Source organism: Rhipicephalus microplus, chromosome 10, assembly GCF_043290135.1.
Source record: "Rhipicephalus microplus isolate Deutch F79 chromosome 10, USDA_Rmic, whole genome shotgun sequence".
In the NCBI taxonomy this organism is placed as follows: Eukaryota; Metazoa; Arthropoda; class Arachnida; order Ixodida; family Ixodidae; genus Rhipicephalus; species Rhipicephalus microplus.
In genome coordinates, this window is record NC_134709.1 from 13023861 (window position 1) to 13035964 (window position 12104).

At 46.5% G+C, this 12104-nt stretch overlaps 1 protein-coding gene across 1 annotated transcript in view; it reads left to right on the top strand.

Moving 5' to 3' along the window:
* Positions 1-12104, top strand: part of LOC119180982 (uncharacterized) — a 60271-nt gene that overhangs the window by 8686 nt on the left and 39481 nt on the right. The window contains exons 7-9 of the mRNA XM_075876010.1: positions 849-1035; positions 1926-2045; positions 2479-2622. Of these exons, the coding sequence (XP_075732125.1) occupies positions 849-1035; positions 1926-2045; positions 2479-2622 (451 nt within the window). The remainder of the gene's footprint in view (positions 1-848; positions 1036-1925; positions 2046-2478; positions 2623-12104) is intronic.

The window sequence follows — 12104 nt, forward strand, 5'->3', positions numbered from 1 at the left end:
ATTCCATGGTAACTCTGAAAATTGTTGCAGGTCTTGTTTTATGCTTCGTCCTCAGTATCTAAAACTTACGTTTGGCTGAACAGCGATGCTAGAATTCACCGGGGGAAATGTTCAAGGACTCTCCAAGGTCCGACCTAAAAGCAGCGAAACAGACGTGTGCCTCCATAGAGAAGTCGACAATCTTAAACGTTTTAGAAGTACGTGGCGTCATGAAAATGAGTAAGCGTGATTGGGTGGAACATTCATGCAAACTCTCTGCGATAGGAACAGTGATGGCCGTGCGTAAAGCTGAAGTTCACGCATTTGTCAGTGGAAGAGCGGGGCAAGGAGAAGCGTTGTATAATTACGTCATGTAGGAACGCGTTTGCCACCCACACAAGCGGATCCAGACAATACGCGGCAGCTTTTCGCGGTGCCGATTGGAGGAGGATCAGGGAACCTCGGCGGACTTGGTGCTTAGAAGTCCCTGTAGGGCCAGAAGCTTACCCAAGAACACGAACCTCTCTCCCTGCATCCGCAACCCTCTGAAACTTTATTGTACCTTGCAAAGCTCCAATATAGTTACGGAATCTTGTGGATAGGAGCTAATCAACGGTTCAGAAGAGAGTGCATGCACGGGACAGAAAAGACGCCCACTTCCAAGTGACCTTTCTTCTTAATCACTTCTGCGCTCCACGTGGTGAGATGCTAAACCAACTAGCCTTACTCTCTATTGTGCAGACAACTACAACTCGATTTTTGGCACACTGAACTGTGAGAAGAACAGGCTTCAGTTTGCTTTGATCTGTTCCCGAATTGACAAGGAGGGTAGTGCGTCCGAACACACGTATTAATTTTCGCGCTCACAGGTGTACATTGTAGGCGGCTTCACCGGGCAGCAAGTGCTGAACACGGCCGAGTTCTACGACCCCAAAGTGAACGTGTGGACCTACATCCGGGCCATGAGCATGCCTCGGAGCGGAGTCCGGGCTATCAGCTACCAGGACACCGTCTACGTGCTCGGCGGCTTCAACGGAAACAACAGGCTTGCCACGGGTACAGCAATCTCAGACCCGTACATTTCTCGGTGTAAACGCTGTGTTCGGGTTCTTTGGTATACTGGGGACACCTGCTGGAATGAGCTTTCAGATATGCGGCTGCATTTGGCTGAAATGACAGCCATGTCCACGTCTGTATGGCGCGGGATCAACCGGCCTCGCCGTGGGGGTGGTTGACACCTTACGGTGGTTGCCGGATCTGGTTGGCACAGGAGCATCGTAACAGACACGTAAACCTGATATGTGCAAGTGGAAACGCATAACATAACAGTGTCCTTGTTTAATCAAATACGCAGTCGGCCTTGGGGCGCAAGCGGCAGCTCCGAGGATCCAAGGAATGACACGTATGGTCTGACAACACACCTCTTTCAGTGTATACAGACGATACGTGCTTTCTGGCGGTTCCAACATACTGGCAAACAAAGGCGCTTGCCAACATCATTCCTGCTTTAAATGAATCTGCGCGGACCTGCAAGTCTGGTAATCTGCGCATGCTCCTGGGGCTTCAGGGCCCGCAACTGCCGCACGGTGGCGCCCCGAGAAGTGAATCCGGCTGCTCGCACGCTCTACACAGACGCGGCTGCGCATGATTAAGTCGTTTGCGTGGAGCAAGCAAACTCAATGTTCAAAGCAACGAACAACTAGAGATGTTACTATAAGCAACGCCCCCGCGCCTTTGCGATTGTGCCCGATCAAACGCCCTTCAATTTGGTGTGAGCAGCATCACGATGTTACCAAAACAAAAGGACAATAGTATAGAGTCAGTAGAATTATTAGTATTGAATTGTAGACGAATGTAGACATCAAAACTGTAGATGTAGACATCGATAAAAAAAAGCGTACTCGACTGACGCGAAGATGATATGCGCTGTGCTCGATACGTCACAGGTGAAAGGTACGACCTTCTGAGAGATCGCTGGATCGAGCTGCCCAATATGCACACGCCGAGGAGCAACTTCGCAGTCGCCGTTATTGACGATCTGCTCTTCGCCATTGGTGGATTCAATGGTCAGTTTTGCCAAAACCTGTTTTTGAACTTGTTGCTGGGCTTCAGTTCGCTTTTATTTGTTTTGGTGGCAAAAGGAGCGGAGATAGTATTTATAGTAGTAAACAAAGGACGTGAAAGTCTGTAGCGGCGCTCTGTCATTAGGACGGATCATTTGCCACATTAAGCAAGATCGACCGTTATTCACGTCAGCTGTTTAAACCACGAAAGGGAGCCGCAGTATGAGCTGGAAAAAATGCTTCCTTTTTTTGTTTCTGTTTAGTCAACATCATGCTACAGTGTACATGTATTTTGAAAGTTATAAAGTTCACGTGCGTATGGCAGCTGACGGAGTTTCCTTCAGAAGAATTCCTTTATGGGCACCACTTAGTGGATGCATATACTAGAGTTGATTGTTTGATTTATTGGTTTGTTGATTGATTGATTGATTGACAGGAACGACGACCGTGCCGTTCGTAGAATGCTACGACTCCAAAACCAATGGCTGGCGCAAAATCACCGACATGAACATAAACAGGAGTGCCCTGGGGGCCTGCGTGGCTGTTAACCTTCCAAATTCCAGGGAGTTCTCTGTTGTAGGTAAGATTCGAGATTACTCCATAAATCGGGAGCATCAGACGTGCCGTGTTTCAGATCCCGTCGTGAAATCTGTTAGCTCAAACCGAATACCAAGAACCAAATGCCTATAGTCGTAGCGTTGGATTCAGACTTACGTCATAACCTGAAGGAAAAAAAAAGTAGATTTGAACAAAGTTTTTTTCTGCATGTATACATACCTTCGCTGAACGCAATCACTGTTTGTCTGCAATGGATGTCATAATGTTGGCTGTACACGCTGCTATTGCATTTTCAGCCACCTCAAAGGTTGCCAAAGATTTAAAAACACTCACGCTCTGCGCGAAAAAAAAACAAAAAAACAGGCAAACTAACGATTTCATAAGCCAAGTCAGTTGTCTATTTTGTAAACTGCATGCTTATATCGAAAGATGGAGCCTAATAAAGAAGGATCTATACTGCTTGATGAGAGAAATTGGCTAACAGCAGTAAAGTCACTGTACTTCGCTTGGTGTTTTGAATTTTCCGGCTGTTGCCATTCGTTAAGGCTACTTATTTTTCGTACAACATCCTGAAAATACACCATCCTGTCATGGGACGTGTGGTTCCATTTTGTAGTACGAATATTTAGACGTACTGCGTGACTTTTTTGCGCGTGTATGTATGGAATTGTACTCCTGTCACACAGCAAATATTGTGTCATTTATAGCGAATGTCATTACTCTGTAAGGCAATTTCTTTGCTGTCACACGGGGAAACTACTGCCATTCGATGCAAACGACATTTTATGTAGAATGAGTTTCCGGAACACATTTGATTTCGGACCGAATGAGTAGTCTCAACGCCAGATACTTTTAGGCTGTTAACGTATCTACATGTAACTTTTATAATTTGTAAATATCTTATTCCTTACAAGCTCGACTTATTAACTAGTTTGATAATACAATTGCACGCGAGAAAGTTTTTAAAAAAATATCTACTCTCAACTACAACGGCTGGACGCCGGCCATTTTTCATTTGTGCTCTGTTCTCGTTGTTGCCCATATCGCGGATGTTGATCGCCCGATTGAACGTGTTGTAGTGACCAAGGTTTGGAATTGTCAAGAGTCGTTTTTGCACTACTGGGCCTCCTCCCCGTCCCACTTTGAAGCTAGCTGCTGACCAGCATTGAGGACTTATTGGCCAGATAAGTTTAGATGTCAACAAACACTGTTTTCGTGAGCACTACACAGTTTTGGAGGCCGTGGTTAAAGGCAGGGGGCGCGCCAATAGAGATTACGCATTCTCTCTGTCAGCAGGTGGGCAGGAGAGGGGGGTTAATGTCTTTTATTGGATTTCAATGTAGAAGATCGTACACCGCATTTGCCTCGGCAGACAAGCCTGTGGAGACCTGACGGGAAAAATTCGCAGACTACACTTTACCAGTGCCATTAGGTGGTGGCTGTGTTCTTCATTCTTCTTTTTGAAAGTTTTTTTCATTGTAGATCAGCGATCTGAGAATGATAATGTTCCTGGCTCGTTTAGTGACGCGAGTGTCGCCATCTGTTGAACGTGTCGTGCCGTGGAAGTTGTGCTTCCATGGCCGTGTATTACGGAACAGTTTCGTCTAACACTTGTGAAGACTATTTTATGAATTGAATTGTTCCTTAACGCGGCAAGGAATACCCACGCTTCAGTGCATCGGCCGATCATTTTATGACGTCACCTGAAGTGGATGACGTCACAAAATTTGGTAGTGGCTCGTTCTGGTCCGCAGCAGCTGCTGGTTAGCGTGAAAAAAATAAAATAAAACTGGGCAAAAAAAGGAGGCCACACATTAGAAAAGCGATAAAGGTCCTGACGATGGCCTTAAGAGGGCTTTGCATTCATCTCGGCGGCCTATTGAAAAATAACATAAAAAAAAGCCTTGGAGGGCGGAGGAGGAGGCATGGTAGTCACTTCCGCTGGCCCTCCTTGATTCGCCTGTTCCCTGTGCCTGCTTTTTTTAGCCCGGTTCTCCCGCAAATCGGACCGGCTGCTTGACAGCCTCCTGCCCACCTCGATTCACAAGAGGAGACAGATTTCCATAGCTAGGCGGAGACGGCTCTGACAAACGAGTAAGGCTCCCGCTATAATGGAAGTACTGTGCCTTCGACGTATATCCCGGTCTAACCTTAAGAAATATGACCTAACCTAACCGAACGATCGCCGCCAGGCACTTTACACACTACCAGCACGCATCCGTCTTTTTGTAATTGAACGTTTTCTCTGGCATATGAGAAAAACAATACCTCGTGGTCTTTATATGCCTATGTAGAGCCAATATCTCTATAAACTCTAACTAGAACAAAAACACATGACATAACGGGCTTTATGTCATTTGTGTACACTCGGGTCACTGAAGTACCCACAAAATGCAGATTAGACTTTGTTTGATCGCTCAGGTAAACACGAGTATGTGCAGTCATGCGAGTTCAGTATTTTTCAAGAAACAGATGGATTGCCAAGTACCCCAGTCTCATGTTGATATCATTAAGGTGCTTCATAGTAAACCAACGTCTCCGAGGAGGTAGTGAATAAACACTCAACATCTTAAATATATCTCAAAGAAGGGGACTCCAACTTAGTAGTAGTTGGGGACACGTACAATAGTTGGTTACGTTCCTGCGTGTCTGTGTCTTTGTTTTAGCGCACAGTTTAAAATGGCTTCAGATTGAGTGACCCAATTCGCTACACTCAAAAGACGCTTGCTTTTATGCGTCATCAGTCTAATTGGTCGCTCTTTTGCGATGGTATCGATTGATTAGTTATTTGTTTTAATTGCAGGTAACTCAGAGCGCGAGAACTGAACGTAAACAGTGCCTCCTCGGTCAAGGGATTGCTCTCCTCGCAAAGCACATTCGCCTGTTTTGAAGAGGCCGAAGTATCATTCGCTCTCTGGCGTAGCTCGTATTTATTCCTCCATAGGATGGACGCCGTCTACACGGAAATTTTCTTCGTTTACAATTTTTACTCTTATCGGAAGACTAGTGCTTTCGAGTACACACCAACATCGGAGTGTGTGTGTCATGAAATCTCCAATAATTGAGCGTGGTCTCAAGTACAGCTTTGAAATAAATTACGAGTGAAGAAGGGTGTGCCCTGATGAGTACGAATACAATGTCTTCCTGTCACCATTACCTCTTTTTGACGAAATTTACAGTATACTACGCAGGTATTGCACTCAGAACAATGGTTTAGAAGTGACTCCTGAAAAATTGCCCACGTAAAAAAAAAGCACACACTTAGGCTGCGAATTTCGAGCACGCCTAGCGAAATAATGCCGTACTTGGTAACCATACTCTTGGCAAAGGGCAAGCTAAATCAATGTTAATCGGATCTTTTCCACGTGTCTTTGAATGCCTTCCAAGGAAAATAAAGGCAAACATACAAAACCCCACCATATACCCGTACATCAAGAATTTAGTGCAACGTACAGCTTAAGGCTAGGGCAAAAAAAAAACAAAAAGATGTACACGTCGAGTTTCATGTTTGCGATTTATTTTAAAATAATTTACATTGAATTTACAACTGGAATTTGGCCGAACTCGAGCTGGGTACCGACGAAGTTCCAGCAGAATATTAATTAACTTTAAGCTGAATTATCTAACCGTAAGACCTTCGAGTTGTAAGGTTCAATAATCCAGCTGGAACTGGAACTTTTTGTCTTTGTGCCAATTACTGCTCTAGAAGAACGCCTGGGCCACAGAAAAGGGAATGGCATGGCTTGTTTGCTTTCGACTTATTCTCGACTCCTACCCAGTACGGGTGATTGGCCATAAAAACGGTGGTTAATGCGGTGGAAAACTTTTTTAAATTGATGACAAAGGATGACGAATGAATCAGTCATCTAAGGTATAAAAAAGTTTGAGTGTGTCTTGTTATAACAGCTATGAGTATAATAACATCCACAATTATAAGAATTGAGAGGAATTGCGTTATTTCAAGTCTTAATTGGAAATAATTTAACAATGAATTCTTTTTGTCACTAAGAAATGCGCTTGTTGCTAAGATGATGTATTCGTGGAGCCCAGAGAAGCTGCACCGAGGGAATATGGTTAAGTAATGAGTGAAGTAAGGGCTTGCGAGTAAAAAAAATGCTCATTGTTTTCAGGCACTTCACGAAAATAGCAGAGACGATGACACGGGAGACGCCCGCAGTGCGCTGAGCGTGTTCTGCAGGACATAAATGTTTTTCGTTAGGTTAGGTTAGTTTAGTACGTCTATGACACCGAACTAGGGGGATGGGATGGGATGAACAACAAGAGGGAAGGCAGGGAGGTTAACCAGGCACATGCCCGGTTTGCTACCCTACGCTGGGGGAATGGGAAGGGGGCATAAAGATGAGAGAGAGGGAAATAGAAGAGAAAGAGAGAGAAAAGAGCATTGTCAGTCAACGGGCTGACGCGTATGCAGCGGTGGCACTACACAAAAGTTAAAGGTGGTCACGTATGCCTGTAGTCCTCAATAGCACAAGACAGCTTTGACTGCTGCTTTTTGAGCCTACGGAAGGCGATGACGGTGCCTGTACAAATAAAAATGGACGTAGGCAACTAGATGATGTATCTCGTGTTCCAGGCTTTACAGCATACGCGAGACATTGCGAGGACGAAGATGAGGAAGTCCACATTAGACGAGCCAAATGACGAAACTAACGAAGGAACAGTGGGGGGCCAGAAGAAATTTCTTACTGAACTCTGTGAACACTACATATTCAAATCAGTAATTAACTAGTGGACGTAATATTTACATAGGAAAGCACATTTTACTTAAAGAATTCAACTTTCGCGCGGCCAATCCCCTCCGATTGGGGGGGGGGGATGTGTCGTGAGCGGAGGTCAAGAAAAAAAAGAAGGGGAGGAATGACCACGAGGGGCATCGCGCGCGAACAGAAGAAGAAGAAGAACCGTCGCTGGCGGGGTCGGTTTTCCGAGGCGTGTTCGAGCCTACTGTGACGACGTCCTAGCGGCAGTGACGTCGTGGCAGAGCCTGCATAGGATCGCCAACGTCTACTCGAAAGGCATGGCCAGCGTGCACGAAGACCTCCGGCGGCGAAGGTCGTTCACTGACGCCGAGGTCACATGCACCGACGATGGCAGCCAGTTCCCGGTGCTCCTGTACGCCACCTGCCCGCTGTTTCGAGAAACGTCGCCGGGAGGAAACCTAACGAGCACGATCAACGTCCCCGCCGTCACACCAGGAGCTGCAGTGGCGATTGCGCCTGCAGAAATGGTGGACGCCGCCATATCGACGACGAAGCTGGGGCAGCAGCCCGCTGCGCCACCAGAGGCCGGCGAGGTACGCAACATCACCGTGGCTGGTGTGCGCGGTGACGTCATGGCCGCCTTGCTCGAGTACGTCTACACCAACAGGGTGACGCTGAACAGCGACAACGTGCTCAGCATGCTCCTGGCGGCGCAGTGGTTCCAGGTACTAGTGCAGAGTTGGGAAGGTTGTTTGCATAATGTGATCAATATGCCCGGCATCAATTGACCGTGCGCCCGCTATGTATGGAATGGACTGATGCCGCTGAAACCGCCATCCTTTAGCACAAATGGGTTGACGCAGATTTTGTAATGCCACGTTATCGTTAACAGTACTTTGCCGGTAGGTTTCGTGGCATTTTGTGCAGGGAGATGAAAAACGTCCTCATGGCGCCATTATACATTGAAAGATTAGACACTTCGTGGTTATGCTCTTTTCACAGCATTAAATTCGCCATGGTGGTGTGCCAGTACGTTAGGGACCTTTGTTTATGGCGCCACGTGAACGCTATCCACGACAACACGACACAAATACAGACGAAGTTGGAATTTTTCTGAGGGGAAGAAATGCAAGTGGAACACACCATGAATTCACCGTAGATTCTGCTGCTGAACTCGCCCGAACTCTTGTTGGAGGACACCACGCAGGAGCACGTGCGTTCATTACGGGTCTGCAGAATCTCGTTCTCCGACGCCATCATGTGAGTGATGAGAGAGCGTAAGGGGGAGAGGCCACAGCGTCTTACCCAGCCCCTTACACAGGCTGGAACGCGCTAGTGCATGAGCGCGTTCTGGCGCTGCTTGGGCCAGCTGTTGCGCAGACGTAGTAGGATTGGACACGTAGTAGGGGTGGACACGAACGTAGCCATAGCTGCTTCGCATCTAAAAGCAGATGCAAGACCAATCTATCACGCGTTCTCAATGCCGCACGCTCCGATTCGCTTCTGTGTGAAAGTACTAAGTGCACATATTGTACTTATCGGTGTTGAGGTGACGGAATCGTCAGTGCGAAATAATTCTGTGAAACGATTGAGCATGGTTTAGCTTCATTTAGATTCGAAGCGGCTCTTTGACAAGCCTCTGTAACACTGTCCTTGCGTGTTTCCGTACGAACGCGCCGCAACGTGCTCCCGTCGCCGCAGGTGCTGGAGCGGTACCAAGGAGGTCACGCCGCAGCTGCGCGTTGACGTAACGCTCCCCTAGCAGTGCGTGCTGACGTAATTCTTTCTCTCGCCTGGCTTGCGCTCGCCGCAGAGCCCGCAGCTGCCGCCTAGTCCGTTCGCCCGCAACACTTGCCGTGACCGCTGCTCGCTACACCGCCGACTCGACGGTTCACGCGCAGTAAACCTGACGCGTGCCTACCGTACGCGTTGAAACCGCATCATGATCACCCGCGTTAGCGCCGTTCAACCCGTGACGTGCACCCGTGTGCAACACTGCTCTTTCGCATCCCATCAGGGTTCCTTTTGCGAAGATGGCGCGAATTTCTTTAATGTGAAATCATAAGTTGTTTTATTTTTGATATGGTAACTAGTTCATGGCATAAATAAACTGCATGGAAGACTGTGGTTTTCAGTTCGCAAACTTGCAGAAATCAATTCGTCTATATGTTACACGCGTCACGATCAACGAGGACGCCTTGGGTTGATCTAGAGCAACACTTAGGCACATCGGAGTTCCACATAACTTTTTTTGGAGGGGGGGGGGGCAATTCTGCGATGTGTTTGAAAAAATGTGGATAGTAACGCAGCTGGTGTTGCATTGTGGACGTCGGGCACCCAGTGCATAGTAATGTGTGCCTAATATAATGTAGTATGATGCACATGGTTCTATCTCTACTACGCACATATTACATAGTCTACCTAGTCCCCGTGTACGGGTGCAATGCTATGTGCATAATATAATTACATAGTGTACCTAGTCCCTGTGTACGCATACATACTATGTGCATATTGTAATGTACAATGGATATTGTTCTATATCTACTATGCACATATCTCATAGTCCACATAGTCCCTGTGTAAGATCAAACCGAGATCACGATTAACCTACTTCTGACGCGTAAAGGCCTTGCCACATGTGCGCGTTGCAGGGCGTCGGCGCCTGGCGTGTGGGATGAGCGTCGCGCCCTCTCCCCATGGAAGGAGATAAAGGGGCTACACGAAGTGGTACGCCCTCTCATCGTACTGAGAGGGTGTGGTGCCAAGCATAACGCCCCACGCTGGTGCGCTGCGATGCATACGTGTGGTCAGGCCTTAAAGTTCGGGTCACGTACAATAGCTATTTATCTTCCTGTGTGTTTGCGTCTTCGTTTTTTGCGAGGAATTTCACGATGAATTCATACCTACTGACCCCATGTTCTTATTTGCCATTCGTTTTATTTTACTTGGCGGTATCGGTCGCTCTTTTGTGATCCTATGCGATGATTAGTTTTTTCTTTTAATTGCAGGTAACTCGGAGCGTGAGAATTGAGCATAAACACCGTCGCTTCGATCAAGAAATCGCTCTTTTCGCAAAGTACCTGCGCATCTTCTGGAGAGGCTGAACTGAATCGCTCTGTAGCGTAGTTTCTTTTTGATTTCACGGAAGAATAGACACCGTCTACAAGGATTTTTTTAAACATTTTTTTATTTTCAGCGCTTTCGAATATAAACCAACATAGACGTGTGTGTGAGTGTGTAGTATGTGATGAAAAGCTCTAATAGCTAAGCATGGTTTTAGCTATTGCTTTGGTCTTAAGTGCAGCTTTGAAATAAATTATGAGTGAAAAAGGGTGTACACCTTTGTAAGAACGAGCCCGATGTCTTCCTATCACCATTATCTCTTTTTTGACGAAATTCGCTGTAGGCGCAGGTCAGTGTAGATGCAGGTGAAGGAACAGAAGGCTCAATACAAACATTTGTTTTGTCGGGTGACTCGGCTGAAGTCACAGGCATGATGTCCGAGCTTCTTGGCGTCTTCCTCTTGTGCGGACGCGAAGCGCACTCTCCAAGTTAGCTCTGGCAAAAATTTGCCCCCTAAACAAAATTTGGCCGCAAAAAGCACCTTTCCTGAGTAAATTTGAGTGCACCTGGCGAAAAAACGCCGCTCAACTGGGTCAGAATAATTTCTTTCAAAGGACGAGTGAAATAAAATGTCATAGGTACGTTAGTTCCCCTTATGGAATACCTTCTGAGGGGGAAATATCGCAAATGAAGTAAAGGCCACTAAATACCTGTAATACCGGGAATGTGTTGCCGCATGCATACACGTTGAAGTGAGGTAAGAAAACTTTGTACATGTCCAGCTTTATATTCTCACTCTCTTTGATGGCTAGGTGTCGGTGTGTCGTTTCGACGTCGCTATTCGTTATTGACTGGTTTGCGCCACAAAAATTGGGTAAAACCCGCTACTAGCCACCAGTCAATACTGTGCATACTATAGCTTCATGTTATGTTCATACAGTGAGATACTACGCTCGAAGAGCGATTAGAAATCTACCATATTGAAATGTAAAGGCTGTTATTTATGGGCAAGGTCGATATTTCGCAACGAACAGTTTGCCAGTAATATCGTGGTGCGCACATCCGGTAGTGCGCAAATGTGTTCTCTCTTCTCGTAACCTAAAAATAATTACCGCTGTATCAGAAGCAGATGATGGAACATAAGAGCAAGTCTGTGGTATCCAAAGAAATCTGTTGCACATGCTCGTTGAACAAGAACTGCCTTGCAAATTCTCTTACCGAAACGCTGGCTTAAGCTGGCTGTTAACAGAAGTATCCCAATCTATTTTGTATTATGAGAGTAGCGCTTTGTTTTTACATTGTAGGTAGCTGGCAGCTTGATGTGTAAAAATGGCGAGATTTCTCGTGTCATTCGTTCTGTGAGCGTAGTTTTCGAGTGGAGTTCGCCCGCAGCCGCCGCTGTGTGATTGACAAGTTAACGGCGAGACAAAGCTTGTCGCACCGTGCAACCATGCTGGCAATTTGTTGTCCCGGAGCTGATGCCTTTTGGAGAAAACATTTTTGTTTCAAACGTTGGTGTTGTAGGAAAAGCGCATATCTTTCAACACGAACAACGAGCCAAGGAAACAGAGGCCTGGTACGGCCTTACCGCAATCCCACTGTGCTTTTCTTTTCTTTGCTTTGCTTTGCTTTCCTAGATACATGGCAAGTGCCCACTTTGGGTGATTGGCCAAGAATGCAACGTACAGACTGGTAAATGTCATTTTAGTTAGGCTATGAA